Raw genomic sequence first — 15340 nt, forward strand, 5'->3', positions numbered from 1 at the left:
AAACCAAACCAAATCAAAACAACAACAATAAAAAGAAAGCAAGCAGGCCATGATTAAAGGCTAGCCAAGAATGAGATGTGAAGCTGAATCATTACCAAGGAAACCTCCATCAGGTGTAAGATCACCGGATTGTGATGACTCACAAAGGCTAGTGATTGTCTCCGTTAATTATTTAGCATTATGGATGCCTCAGAACCTTCCAGTATTAATCAGGACAGAGCGTGTATCAGAATTCCCCCACTACTTTTGCTGCAGATTACAAGGTTGGGTTGAGTGTTGTCTTGGATGCTCCATCTCCATTTCCCAGTGTAATGTGCTACGATGTTAAGGCCAGGCTTTCGGTCCTTGCTTGACAGTCTGCCTTTTCCTATTAGGCATGGGGGCTCAGATGCACTTGGTGCTTGGTGCAAACGAAAAAGGCCAGGGGCATGGTGTGGAATGGTTCTCCAGCCCTGTCACTGAGTACAGGTCTGCTCTGCCTCCCTGCCCTCCTTCTCCCCCACCTCTCATACCCAGGCACCAACTGTGCCTCATAGAGTTTTAATGGAGTATCTCAGAGAACATAGTAGCAATCAACCCTGACTGGGCTTTCTTTAGCTGTAAAAAGTGTCTTATTAAAACTTTGCTGACTTTACCAGGATCGCCATGTTTAATGAGAGGCCTCAAAGAATTTGAAAGCAAAAGATGAACAGAGGAAAAAAGTCACAAGCTGTAATCACCATGATTACACAATCCCACGATGAGTTGAAAGCAGCCCTGGTGAAGCCCAAGAGAGGAGGGAGAGTCACTGGCAATCGGGGTGGTTCTTAGGACAGCTGGAAAGAATGTGACATGGGAACCCTTCCCTTTCCCTGAGCTAGGCTGAGGACAGGTCCCCTCGGCAGCGCCCCAGAGGAGGGAGGCCAGGGTGGGGGCGCAGTTTCTCCTCAGTCTGAGACCTCTGGGGGTATGCCCTGCTCTTGGCTAGGCTGAGGTGGTTTTTTGTTTGTTTGTTTTTGTTTTTTTCGCGGGGGGGATGGAGTTTCGCTCTGTCGCCCAGGCTGGAGTGAGGTGGTGCAAGCCTGACTTACTGCAACCTCCACCTCCCTGGTTCTAGTGATTCTCCTGCCTCAGCCTCCTGAGTAGCTGGGATTACAGGCATGCACCACCATACCCGGCTCGTTTTTGTATTTTTAGTAGAGACGGGGTTTCACCATGCTGGCCAGGCTGGTCTTGAACTCCTGACCTCAGGTGATCTGCCTGTCTCAGCCTCCCAAAGTGCTGGGATTACAGATGTGAGCCACCGTGCCTGGCCGGCTGAGGTGTTTTTGATGTCAGCTCATTTTCCTGGAATCTGGAACTGGCATTGGGTAAAAGGCAAGTGACTTTATGATCCTTTTTGCTTTCAACAAAACACCCTTTCCGGATGGGAACTATGACAGGATGAGCTGTCTTCAACCTCAGGCCAGGATGTCCCACGCACATGGCCACCCTGGCTGTGCTGGGGCTCACTGCACAACGGTTGCCAGTGCCCTGTGCCAGCGAGTGCCTATGTCCTCCACTTGCTGACCTCCTTTCAGACATTCGGGGGAGAGAGCCCTGTTGCCCAGAGCTCAGCTGCTGTGGCAGCAAATGACAAAAAAAAAAAAAAAAAAAAAAAAAGGCAAGGATGACATATGAAGAGCAGTAATTCACCTTCCTGACAGTTTCCCTTGCTTTGAGTGTGTCATCCTGTGGCTTTTTCTCCCTCAAGGTAGAATCTAGTCTGAGTCTTTCGGATCCCTCTCCTCCGATCTCAGCAAACTCCCTCCCTATAATTCATTCTCCTTTTCCACGACTTATTTATAAACCACAGAGTGAAATGCAGTCAGATCCATTTAACAAGTATTTGGGGTAGCATAGAATTCCGGTTGCAAAAGATCATGGGATCCGGTGTAGAAACCTACTCTGCACTGCCCTTGGACATTCAGCTTCTAAACGCCTAGGTAGGGAGCTCGTGGCCCTTGGAGCGGACATAGTCTGTTGTTGGAGTATTTTGTTATTGTTAGAATGTTTTTAATATCTTCTATCTTCCAGCCATTTGTTCTAGCTTTGCTCTCTGGAGCAATCCAGAAGTGTCCACTCTTGAAGACAAATGCAAAGAGAGCTCAGGTGGCCATCAAGTGTGCTGGAAGGCTAGACATTTTTACTCCAGCCTCTTCCGACATGGCCTCCAGGGTCACCTTCTCTCTCTAGGTTCTTCTCTCTGAATGGTCGCTAGATGTTCAAGTTGCAGATAATGTGGGGGCTTAGAACCAAGACTTCATATTGCTTAGAGCAACAAAAAGCAATGGAACACTTTTCCTTTCTCTGGCCATCCCACTTTTGTTACAGAGCCTAAAGCTGCCTTTGGAAAGCAGCTGCCTTCTGCACTTGCTTACACTAGGCTTGGAGTCAATTACAACCCAAGAACTTTTTTTTTTTTCCCCACTTGATTTTTAGGAAAGGCTACAAATGCCATCCTGTAGTTGGGAAACCGAATTTAAAAAAAAAAAAAAACACAAATATCTGGTAAAACGCTGTTTTTGACCCGTCATCCTGCAGGAGATGCTTTCCAAATATAATTCCATTATCTACCAGATGAGCCACACTTTGCAGGTCTGGATCTTTGAATGTGGTTGGAATGTTTGTCTCTTCATCCAAGTCATCATAAAGGATATTGGATGGGCCATGGCTGCACCCTCGTGGCCCCCTCAGAGACTGCCTTTCCAGAGGACGTAGACAGATTAATACACCCTCTCACCTGTCGTGAAGGTGCCGAATATACTCACTTCACCTACATAGGGGCAAACAGGGAAGTGGAGGTGAGCAGGGGCGTGGAGGAAGGAATGGACTTTGCTTTCAACCTTATTGTGCTGCTAACAGGCCACATATGAGTATTTTCTGGAGCGGGGAATGTGTTTTTTAAGGTAACCCTTCTACGGTAAGCCAGACTGCCATGGGGGGGTGTGGAGAGAATCTGCCAAATATTACACCAATAAGGCCCATTCCCATTTGTGGCCATGGTGCTGTTGCTCAGGCTGAGAGGATGTGGCCATGATTAGGGGCCATGGAAGAACCGCTGCCCTGTGGGCCCTGCCATTGCTGGGGTGGCTCCATGCTTCCAACCCCGTCTCACCTTCCCACGCATTGGGAAGCCACTAAGCAAATACCCAAGGATCTTTCTCATCCACCTTTCAGCAGACATGACAAAACTAAACATCCCACTGCTCTCAGTCCTTCTAAGCACCCCTCCCCGCCTGCTATAGTGTCCCATTTAGCCACACTGCGGGAGAACATTTTGTTTTTTTTTTTTTTTGAGACAGAGTCTCGCTCTGTCACCCAGGCTGGAGTGCAGTGGCACGATCTTGGCTCACTGCAAGCTCTGCCTCTGGGGTTCACGCCAGTCTCCTGCCTTAGCCTCCTGAGTAGCTGGGACTACAGGCACCCGCCACCATGCCAGGCTAATTTTTCGTACTTTTAGTAGAGATGGGGTTTCACCATATTAGCCAGGATGGTCTCAATCTCCCAACCTTGTGATCTGCCCCGCCTCGGCCTACCAAAGTGCTGGGATTACAGGCGTGAGCCACCGAACCTGGCTGGGAAGGCAACATCTTACAGGTTATTCCTACCTATGGACAGGTATCCTGGCCTCCTTCCAAAATGCCATGCTTTCCTAGTAACTCAAACCAGGGACACTCATTCACTATTTTCAAAAGGGGAAGCATCTCCAGTTGCTTCCACCAGGAGCTCGTTTTGGGGGGACTTCCATGGTGGCGGGTTGGTGGGGGGTTCTTACTTCTTAGCCTGTGAGGTTCTCAGATTTGAAGCTCTCTGACTTCTCTTTGAACTTTCCAGTCTGGACCACAGGCAGAGTTGGGTCTCCTCTCCTTGACCTTGACATTGGCAATGCTGTCCCCTTGTCAGACACCTGCCATTGGATGCTCTCTCTCTGGGCCCTTCTGCTGCACTGCCACTGCTCCCTGGACAGGACTGAGGCAGACTCTGTCCTAGGCAGAGGCGGGCATCCTGTCTTCTGAGTGGTCGGCCTTCCCGCTGTTTATCCTGTGGGGGGCCCTGCACTCCACTCTCTGCCTTCTCACCAGGCAGGTGGGAGCCCACACAGTTCCCACGTGGCTGCACGAGGATGGCACTGGGGTCTGACTGCACAAGTGACAAGCAGCACGCCAAGACCCCACAACCCCATCAGCCGCTTGTAAAGCGAGAACGCCTTTCCTGAGAGGGGGTGGGAGGAAGGCACCGCCATGGAGAACGCCTGCAGGTCACCTCCCAAAATAGATCCCTGCTTGGCATCCACACACTTTGCCCCCAGCCTGCCTTGCTAGAGACTGGCAGGGTACGCGATTTGGATCTGAATCAGTGGCTGTAAACACACAGCTGTGTCTTTCTGCCTCAGAGGATTTGATTTTCACTTGACTGCTTGGCACATTGGGGTCTGGGGAAGGCAGGAGAGGGCCTGGGTGGGGGGTGAGGGAGGGCCGGCCAGCGAAAGCCAGAGGCAGCTGCCCCCACCGGGCCCTGATTGCCCCACATATCCATAAGGTGAGTCACCAGTGGGGTTTTTCTCCAAGTGGGCACTCCGTGGGGAGGGCATTTTGGCTGCTTTTGGCAGACAGGTTGGACCATCAGCGGGAACAGCTGGGGGTTCCTCCTTCCAAGGGAAATGTCAGGGTCTAGGGCCCAGTGTCTCAAAACTGACAACCAACTTGTGGCCCTTTTTGATAAAAGTCTCAAGACTCCTCCCTGTCAACCCCATGAGGAGCCACTTTGTCACTGTGTCTTCTCTGCACCCACCAGCCATGCTGAGCCTGTTGTTTTACATTTTATAGTTTATAAAAACTAGACTTTTATATTTTCATTTTCCAGCTACAAAACTATAACAGTAAATACACTTTTCCTAATTTCACACAGAGCCAAGATAAAAAGCGAAGCATAGAGGAGCTGTAACCTGGTCTTAACCACAGACTTCACCACTGATTGTAAACAGGATAACACTGTCCCTCATACTCTTATTTCCCATCTCTAAAAGAGGACAGTGACAAGCTGGCCCAGGGTTCCCTAGAGAACCAGAAAGCCTGGTAGCAGGTGAGCAGCAGCGTGTGCTGAGATTCCCAAGTGCTCACATTTCATCCCTTCCTATATCCATAAGGACCCTGAGACCCCACAGTGCATGCAGTGATGTGGCAACACCAACCCTGGTGTCCACCTTTCTGTCCAGCTGACCCCACCTGACACACACACAGCTGGGCATCCAGACCAGAAGGGTGGGGACTACAGAACTGGCAAGCCTGAAGGGTGCAGGGCACTCACCCTGTTCTCTGTGAGTCCTCCCTGACCCTCCAGTGACTCACCATGGATGAGTGAACCCTGAATAACTGAGCAGGGCCTATGGTGTAGGTGTGGGGAGCCCAGGGCACTCAGTTCTCCTGCCAGTGCATGTCCAGGCTTTGTAAATACACCCAACTCAACTCTATCCATGGTTTATTTCCCAGCCTCACAGGCTGGCAGGCACTTCTGAATCAGGTAACTAACTGGGCAGGAAGGCAGCTCCTCTCCCATTCTAAGGAATGTGTCACATAACTCACTCAGAAATCTCAGGACAGAGGGAAGCACAGACCCGCAGAACACCCCTAGCTGGAAGGGACCACCGAGATGACCTAGTCCAGGTCACTTCAGAGGAGAAAACCAGGGCTCAGAGAGGGCTAGTGATTTGCTTGAGGTCACACAGCTAGCAAGCTGAGGCTGGAAGCAGGAGCCAGTCTGCAGGGAGGCTGCTGAAGTGTCTCAGAGTCCCAGGACATGCACTTGCTGCTGGAGAGAGGCAGGTTTCCGTGCTTTCCTTCCCAAACACTTCGATGGAAGTCTCCCTCCAGCTCCAGCCAGGGCCAGGGTTTCACTGCAGCTGGATCTCAGCGCTCTGAGATGGGAGAGGCTGGCACTAACGTTTGTGACCCAGTGGTCCCAAAGGAGTCCAAGGACTGTTTGCAATAAAAACTAACCCTTTGGAAAGATTTTTAGCCAACTGGTCTTTGCCAGAGGCATGGAAAGATTTCAATTGAGGTCAAAGCCCTCTGGGGACTCTGCTGAGTCTAGGTATTTGGGAACTCATTCCACCAGGGTGCAAGGCTGTTCCCCATGAAACCTGGAGGAGGAGGGGAAAACAGCATCGTCCTCCCAGGGGCAGGAGCTGCTTCTGCCGGTTGGCTGACTGCCCTGGTTGTCTGCCTTCTCCCTCCCCTGCCAAGAGCCTCAGCCCTCCACTTCCGGTCAGCACCTGGGCCTGGAGCTGGGGGTTTCTCTCTGCAGAGCTGCCTGGAGGGGGGTGGTTGAGCTGTTGACTTCTTGGCTCTCATTAGCTCTCCTTGGCTTTTGGCAGGGGAAGGAAGAGAGGGGGAGGGTAGGAGGGGGTGAGGGAGGCTGAGTGGCAGCTGGCTCCCAGAGCTTCCCGCTCCCCATCTGACTTGCCTGCTGCATTCCTTGGCAGGCAGGACAGGAAAGCCTGTCGCGGAGATGCCACCCATCACGTGCCAAGCCTTCTGCAGCTTCCGGCCCTTCCTGCTGCAATTCCAAGGAGCACCTTGGCAAAGCTAAACTTCGATGCTCTCTTAGGAGGTGGATGAACGCCTGGTCCTCCTCTCCCCTCTCCTCCGTAGCCTCCAGTGCTTGCTCTGGCACCAGCAACCCCATTTTCTATCTTTGGAGCCCAAGGCTGGAGCTGATGAAACTCTTAAGAGGGCAGGTGAGGTTTCAACTGAGTGCCCAAAGGTACCCAGGGCGGCCGACACCAGCCTCACTCGGGGTTGCCATTTTCTCCTAACTTCAGTGCTATCACCCTCTGTGGATTTTTCTGTGGAACTAGACATGAGGAGCAAAGGACTTTCTCCAGCTTCTCCTCTCCAGGTTGGAGTTCTCACCAGACGGCTTCAGCCAGTATCTCAAAAAAGGAGCTGCTCCTGTGGCTTAGCTAAGTGCCCCTTTTCCTCTCTCCCCCTCTCCCTCCCACGCATGCTCCTGGTCCTCTGTGTCAGAGCCAGGCCCTCTGTGGTGAGGCCCCCACCCCACTGTGGTAGACTCTGTGGAAGCTGAAGGAACAAGCACACTTAAGAGAGATCAGGGGGCCAAGCGTGGTGGCTCACGCCTGTAATCCCAGCACTTTGGGAGGCCGAGGCAGGTAGATCACTTGAAGTCAGGAGTTTGAGACCAGCCTGACCAATATGGTGAAACCCCGTCTCTACTAAAAGTACAAAAATTAGCTGGGCGTGGTGGCGTGTGCCTGTAATCCCAGCTACTCAGGAGGCTGAGGCAGGAGAATTGCTTTAACCCAGGAGGTGGAGGTTGCAGTGAGCCAACATTGCGCCACTGCACTCCAACCTGGGAGAGTGAGACTCTGTCTCAAGAAGCAGTGGGAGGGTGAACGTTTTAGCTCTGGCCACCTTCATGCTCCCATTGTCCTCTGTCAACTGCAAAACCAGGAAGACAGCAGAGAGTGGCAGGCTGGTCATCACCAAGCAACAGGAAAGAGCCTTCAGTGAGAGAAGGTACCTCCTCTCCTTGGTCAGTTAACGATTGAGACTTCCCACCAAAGAATCTGAAGGGGAGCTGGAAGGTGAAGCAAAGGCAACCCACAGTGACTAGCCAGAGTTCTCCTACTGTGGTTTTCATATGTGACAGCCACTGTGAAAGGAAGCTTCCCCGTGAGCAGGATTAGGCAGAGACAGGCTCCAAATCACATGATCTGAGGCCATGTATGGGGGGCCCTGGAGAAGCTGCTATGTGTTATAGCTCTTTCTGAAACTGAGGCTCCTTGGACAAGGGCAGTCATGTACAGTGGTGTGGGTTATTCACTGCACAAGGGCAGGTGAGGATCAACAGGGGCTGAAACCCAGACTGTGTGCCTGGCCAGCTGGGCATCTGTGGGGCTGGGCCCACCAGAGGGAGTCTTGTTTTCCATTTTGGATGAATGTGCATTGTAGGCTAGTTGCATCCTGCTGTGGACTTTAGTCCTGTTTAGTTCAGAACCTGGGCCTACCTTATCAAATAAGCAAGGTTTGTGGTCTCAGTCTGCAAAATGACAGAATGCTTAGTACAGCATCCCCAGACATTTGCTTTGTATATCCAAGTCCTGAGTGACCTGGAATGAAGCTTGCATTGGAAAGAGAAGCTCACACAGCACTTTCTCTACTGACTGGGGAGTGCCAGGCCCCTTCGGCACCCAGACTCACATGGCCCTAAAAGCTTCCATGAACGATATTAAACGTCTCCTTAGGATCTCATGGAAAAGGAGGCATGGGTGGTCTTAACAGATAATCCCTCTATGTCATGGCATGACATAAGACTTGGAAAGAACAATTTGTTTTTTCCAAGTGCTTCTCTTCTACCAAGAAAAGAAAGGACATTGGCGTGTTCTGGGGAGAAATTCTGAATTCAGAGTCAGCCTTGACAAGCCTCCAGCTGAATGAGCTATCCAATCAACTGGATCAATTTTTTTTTTTTTTTTTTTGCCATCAATTAATCCTAAATGGCAATTGGCCTCATGTCTTTGGTTCTTGGTCCATGAGCTGCCCCGCTTCACTCCCTGATTCCATTATTAGCCCCATGACGTGGGTCATGTTCTACACATCTTTCCCAGCAACACGGGAATGCTATTGAACTAGCCCTCCATTTAGTTTTATAGTTTGCAGTATACAGCAGATAAAACATTCACATAGATCTTCTCTTAGAGAAATCAAGTACTTAATGCATATGGTATTCAGAGAATGGCTATCAAATTGCAAAGCATAGTGGTTGGTCAGTTAGTTCTGTTTGATGAGACCACTGGGCTGTTGAGACCAGATTCCTGGGTTCCAGCCTTAAGTAATCTGAGAGCCAACACATGGGTCATATCCCCAAACTTCTATAGCCATGGACCATATCCCCAAACTTAGCCACATCTTGTGGGGGTATGGTGTCACCCCAAGAGCACGAGGAGCATGGATGGATGGCAATACATCTCTACCACTGGAACCCCAAATTCTGAATGCATCACCTATTACAGTCTCTTATTCATAAAAGAACAGCAAGAATTTAGGAACTCAGGTTTTTTTTTTTTTTTTTTTAACCCCAAATTCTGAATGCATCACCTATTACAGTCTCTTATTCATAAAAGAACAGCAAGAATTTAGGAACTCAGGTTTTTTTTTTTTTTTTTTTCAGTTTGGGCCTTTTATCCATACCCTCAGGAGCTTAGGATACTTTTCGCCTTCAGCTCGCCCTGACACTCTCTCTGGAAGCTCTCCCATGTGTGCACTTCAGACACTTAGGGGTGTCATGGTGGTTTCTTGTTCCAAATGCTTTGCTAACAGACCTTGGAGAACCCCCAAGCCAACACCACTTCTGGGATGAAGGGAAATCAATAAACGCTCCTCACAGAGCTTCGGCGAGACCATTCTTGCCTTTCCTGATACTCACTTCTCTTGAAAAACAGCCTGAAGATGTCTGGACGTTTTGTCCAAGTACCAGGCTTCATCTCTCACACCCGCGGCCTGCACGGTCACCCTGAAGAGCTTCCGGGGGGCTGTCAAGGCTCTGCTTACAGTTTGTACCTGAGAGTCACAGGCACTCTTGGCTTGTCAGCAAAATCCCTAAACATCCTCTACCCACATAGTAACCAGGCCTCAAAAGAGACAGAGAGAGATGGGATCCCACTACCTTCTCTCAGGCCATCGTGGAGCAAAGGAAGTCCCAGAGGCCTTGCCTCTGACAGCCCTTGACAGCTTCTTAGTGTGCGGAGCCACATGACCATGGCAAACCAGCCATGAAGACAGACGAGGCACCCACAGGCCTTGTGTTCTGCACATTCTGATTTCTCATGAGGAAAGGCCACAGAGAGGGAAGACTGAGGAATGGAAGGGATAAATACTAACGCTTAATTGCCACCTACTAGAGTTATTTGATGTTTACATGTAGCAAATTCAAGATAATGTTTAAATGCACTTAAAATGCATCTAGCTATGACAGATAAATGACTAGTTGCTTTCAACCCAGGATCCTTAGACTTTTTCTTGAAAGGATGAAATATGTATACCAGTCACACAGTAGTCAGGTTTTACAAGGATTTTCCTCTTCAACAGAGGTGGAACAAAGGCAAGTCAGTATCAGTGGGCTGCCACCCTTTGGGAAGGGAATGTGGCCTGTTCCCTGCGTGGGACCCCTGCTCCCTGGTTGCTGTCTTGGTTCCCTCTGGTTTGATGTTCATGTTATAGGACGGCCCCACGATTCAGTGGGATTGAGTATTTCTTGTGCACTGAGCTTGACATTCAAATCTTGGGGCGACCAGCATCGAAAGAGGGGATTGGCCTGTGTTGTTCTACAAACCATGGTCGAGATTCTCAGTCATGCACCCCAGGGAAGAGCCACGGACTCCCCACTCCCGCCTGTTGCCACGGCTGTCTTTATGTGCCACTGTGGGGAGCTCTATCAGTCTCTAGATGGGGCATACCATGAACCTGTAGGAATCTGAAGCCCATCTTTACCCAGCCTGTCAGAATCAAGGCCTGAGGAGGCCAGTAGGACCTTGCTCCCTCCCCCGCCGGGGGGAGTACCCAGGACGCCGCAGGGATTCAGCTACTTCCCTCCTCTCCCTGTCACACTGTGCACATGAGGCTGATGGGGGCTGGAAGGGATTCATGCAGAGGCGACTAACACACACGCCAGCTAGGCCACATCACCAGGACCCATGCAGCACGGCCGCTTTCTGCACACAGCAAAAGCCACCTACACAGCAACATTAGCTCACGACCTACACCGGCGTGACTGCCAGGGTTCACAGAGGGAAATTTGGCTTTTTTTTTTTTTTCGATGAGCTACGGTTCTGAGCCAATTTATTTCACGGTATAGTTCGATGGCTTCTCCCTGGGCTGCTGCAGAAGATGCACAAACCGCACAGCCCCGAGGGCAGCAGACTCCCTCCTCTTCAAAGGCCTAAACAGAAGATCAAATGCCCAGGCCCGAGGCTGGGCAATCAAGTGTGCACCTTCTGCAGAGGGAGCCGCTTGCTCTTTTTGCATTTTCATCCCTAGAAGAGAAGCTGCAGACACTCGCAAAAGAAAAGAAAAGGGCTGAGTCGAGGGAGAAAGCATTGGACTCCCTCCCACCCCAAAGGAAACAACAACCAAAGGGGGAAAAAAAGAAAGAAAGAAGAAAGAAAAAACCAAAACCAAAATCAAAAGAAAAGTTGAGGGAAGAAAACCGACTGAACTTACCACACTGCGAGTGAACTTTTCTAGGGAAGTTCTACGACCTTGCTCACTTTCTGGCTTTAGGAAAAAACAAAAAAACAAAAAAAAAGGTAGGGAGAAAAATACAGAAAAAAAAAATCTTCAGCTTACACGTGGTTTCCAAACAGCAGCAGCCGCAGCTAAAGAATAACAAAAACCAAAGCAAAATGGGGTGAAAAATGGGAAAAGAGAAGCAGCCAGAGCTGTTAGAAGAGTCAGTGGGAGAGACAGAAGACAGAAGCCCATGAGAAATGGTGCCACCTCCTTGGAGCAGTGAGCAGAGAGGGGGCTTTGCTTCTCCAGGGGCCATGAATTGTGCTTGCGGAGCTTGGATCAGAATCATCACGACTTTGCACAGCACCACAGTCGGTGGGTTTGAGCAGCTTGCTTGCTGCTTTCAACCTGCTGTGCCCACAGGCAGGAGTCCTGGTGGTGGGGGCCCCAAGTCCTGACACAGAACAGACTAGCTCTGAGGGCCAGCGGGGTGTGGGAGGGACGTCAGGAAGTGGCTGCTGGGGAAGCGAAGTCATTTACTCATCCATGAATCTGCCTTAGGACTGTTTTCTCTCTTGAGATTCCCCTGCCCAGTGGCAGCCAGAAAGATTGCTAATTTCAGTGACTTCCTAGTGACCGTCGTTCTGTGTCCTTAGAGCAAGGAGAGTCTACTCATAGCCTTTGCCATGGACAAAGGGTCTTGGGTCTCAGAAGACAATAACATGGGGATTGTTCTGAGAAACAGAAAATGTTTTCTCAGTATCCAAAAGGTGACCTAACACCTGCCAAGATGTACATACAACAGGCTAGAGGAAGCTCAGAAACCATCGTGGGGAACTCTTAGCTGGGGTGCCCACAACAGGGGTGAGGAGAGGCGAAGCCCTTGAATGTCCTTCCAGGCCTAGCCTCCTTCTACTACAGGAGGAAGAGAGGTATGGGGTGCTCCTGACCTTCCCTTCACCCCACATTTCCTACCTGCAGGGGTTCTGGGAGAGTAGAATGACAGCCCAAATACCTGCTAGTGTATCCTGGAGCCCATTCCAGGGTCCTGAGCCCGAGGCTGAGAAGTTCAGAGAGTGCACACACTCACATAGACACACACATACACCCAGCAAATAACTGAAATGCGGGAGCTGAAGAGGCAGCCTGGTGTCTGTGGGTGTGTGGACCGTGATGAAAGCAGAGGGGACAGGCCAAAGGCAGCCGCCTGTGTGGATGAAGTCGGGGGGCTTCCTTGGCAGCTGGGCCCCTTGTCAGCTCAGCCGGCTGCCGGAAGACAGACAAGAGGTTGCAGAAGGAAAATAAACACAAATGACACACCACCACAGAGTTGGGCTGGGCTTTCTTCTTGCACTAGGAATGGAAGGACTCATGCTTGGCCCTGGGTACCAAGTCTATTCTGGGGATGGCAAGACTCAGCTTGAACCCTGTGGCCAGCCTGGGTGGCATACACTTGGCTCAAGTCAGGCCAGTCCTGGGCCCTGCAGCTGTCATTCTCGGCCTATCATTCCTGTCCTCTGACTCACAGAGGGTGGCCACTGGTCTGGCTCACTTGGGCTCCTCTGCCTTGCACTGGCCATTGAGCTGCCTGGAAAACCATCATCATTGGTACTGAAGTTTCCTAGAGTAGCCCTCAGGACTCAGCTCACCTACGCCCTGAGAACCTGGTTCTTCGGTGTGACTACAATTTATTTTGAAAATATTAGAAAAGAGGCTGAATTAGGGATGAAGGATCAGAAGGCTGTGCCTCAAGACTCCGTCCAGGTCAGTTCTCAGCAGAAAAGTGAGGCCGATTCATATTCCCTCTCTCCACTGGAGGTTGCAAATCTCACATACCTTTTATGACCTGGATACGGTGAACCCGTCCATGAAATCAGAAGAATACTCTAGGCCTACCTGAAAGTGCCGAGTTACAAATCAGATCCATACGTGGAGACTCTCAGGAAGAAATAGAAGGAGGAAGCACATTTTGTCACTGTTTTGGGAAACAACTCGGTGTTGAGATGTTGTTGGTATCTGCAAGGGCTTTCTGTCTCAAGAACATCCCTTACTCCGGGAGCTGGGAGGATAATTCTAAGGAACTTTTCCCAGACAGGTTGTCAGTTCCTTCCTCACTCGAATGACCTCCTCTGAGAGGTTTTCTTCTTGGAAGGGAGGATCTGCAACCACCGGGTCTGCACACAGATCTGCAGGGTTTGGGGTGCATTTTTCCTTTGTGTTCAGACCCACAAGGAGAATGAATGGCCTCTAGCTTCTCTTCTTCAAGCTGTGTAGATAGGCCCAGATTGGTCAAACTGCCAGAGCCTTAGAAAGTCACCAAATTGTGATCAGGTCAGGTGTCTTGAGCCACAGAAAATAAGAAAAACTTACTTTGACCTTCACCCATGAGATCTGGGCTGGAGTTATCAAAAGTTCCTGTAACTTTTCTTTCCTCTAGTTCTTAGAAAAAATGGGCATTAGAGCCATGTGTGAGGGCGTCAGCCTCCTCCAAAGGAGCCCCTCCATTGACATCCTCCATCAGGGGAGTCGACAGGAGGCCAGGCTCCACAATGCCCATCACAGTAGCCACACCTGAAGGGAGGGATGCAGGAAACCCAGAGAGCTGGGCTGCTGACAATTGAGATGCCCCAGAAGTCCTCTTCCCTTTCTCAGACTCTATGGCCTCTTCCCAGGGCTACACAAGGGCAGGAGAGCAGGGTATAAATGCTCTCCAGGACTCTGGAGTTGTGTGGTCCCAACCAGATACGCAGACAGGATCCTGGCACATGAGGGTGACAGCACACAGAGAGAAGGCTTGCATGGCTGAGAGGCAGCCCAACAGAGAGCGTGTGATGGGCAACCACGTGCTTAGGACCTGGGGCCGGGAGGCCAGGAGGGAGAAGAAAGGGTTGCATGTGCTCCTAAGTGCCATGGCACAGAAATCATGGGGTTTGGTGCAAGTTGAGCCACACTTAACCACACATGGGCCTCAGATCAGAACTGAAAAGCACAAAGGGTGGGCAGGTGTACTGAAACCAGGAGCCCTCTCTCTTGCCCTCCACTCCCTTTCTGGACCCTATTCTCTGGCCTGCTCTTCCTCCACTCTTCCAAGGAATCTAGCTGAGTTCATCCCTGCTTCTGTCACCCCTCACCTGCATGCTGAGGGCCCCTGCGCCCCAAATCCGTGACTCCATGGGCTGCAAGGAACCATGGCTGAGTTCTAAGGAGAAGGAGGAAGGAGCTGGGTGCAGTTACTTCTTGGTTAAGAGAGAAAGGCAACACCGTGGGGCAGGTGAGGGAGAGGAAAGGGGGAGAAACCGCAGGATGTCTTCAAGGAGTGTCAAGGAGGGAGTGTCAAGGAGGGAGAAACCGCAGGATGACTTCAGGTACTTGATCGTGCTCTTGAAACTGACAAGGCTTTCTGTCCAGTGAGGGAACTGCCCCAACCCTGGCCTCATACTCCTCTCTGGGCTGGTCAGGGAGAGAAGTCTGAGGTGAGCGGGCTGGACTTTGCAGTGAGGGGCTCTCTCCGGTGTCCTAAGGGTTTTACATGTGTTACGGCCAGCCCTGCCTTCCTATGCTGAGCCACTGTGGCCTTGGTGTTTTGTCACCCTATGTACCCACCCCCACCATGGGCAGGACATGCAGCGAGAGGCAACAGGGATGAGGCAGGATGCCCCATCCTGGACCTTGCAGTGGGGCTGGGGTGGTGACAATTCTAACTGTTTTCCATTAGAATGGGAGCAGATAGAGAAGGGAAAGAAGAAAAAAGGAAATAAATAAAACCCAAGGGATGATATTCTCATTTCAAACCAGCAGCAAGCAGCAGGCAAGAGTCAACAGTGCTAAGAAGAGCAAGCCTGCCCTTCCCAAAGATACCTTCTTCTTGGCCAGCAGCAAGTCCTGATAAGCATTTGACCGGAGGAAGCGGGCATAGCTATCACTCTTCATCAGCTTGTAGATGTGCTCCTGGGGAGGAAGGTGACAAGGAGACACAAGGAAGGGCTGTCAACCAGTGCTAAAGAATATTACAATCCAATTGATCACTGTTTTGGGGAAAGAGATGAAGGAACCTAGATATGTCTGCGTGTACC

General features: G+C 50.7%; 1 protein-coding gene across 11 annotated transcripts in view; it reads right to left on the minus strand.

Annotated features, from left to right (window-relative positions):
- RGS6 (regulator of G-protein signaling 6) overlaps positions 1-15340 on the minus strand; it is a 656379-nt gene that overhangs the window by 15585 nt on the left and 625454 nt on the right. For 5 of the 11 annotated variants that reach the window (XM_011949623.1, XM_011949629.1, XM_011949622.1 and 2 more), the window contains 2 exons: positions 15126-15215; positions 11259-11312 (listed from right to left, as the gene is read on the minus strand). In XM_011949623.1, the coding sequence (XP_011805013.1) occupies positions 11259-11312; positions 15126-15215 (144 nt within the window). The remainder of the gene's footprint in view (positions 1-11258; positions 11313-15125; positions 15216-15340) is intronic. The other 6 variants (XM_011949627.1, XM_011949631.1, XM_011949626.1 and 3 more) reach the window with 2 other exon arrangements.

This window comes from Colobus angolensis, unplaced genomic scaffold, assembly GCF_000951035.1.
Source record: "Colobus angolensis palliatus isolate OR3802 unplaced genomic scaffold, Cang.pa_1.0 Scaffold3, whole genome shotgun sequence".
Lineage (NCBI taxonomy): Eukaryota > Metazoa > Chordata > Mammalia > Primates > Cercopithecidae > Colobus > Colobus angolensis.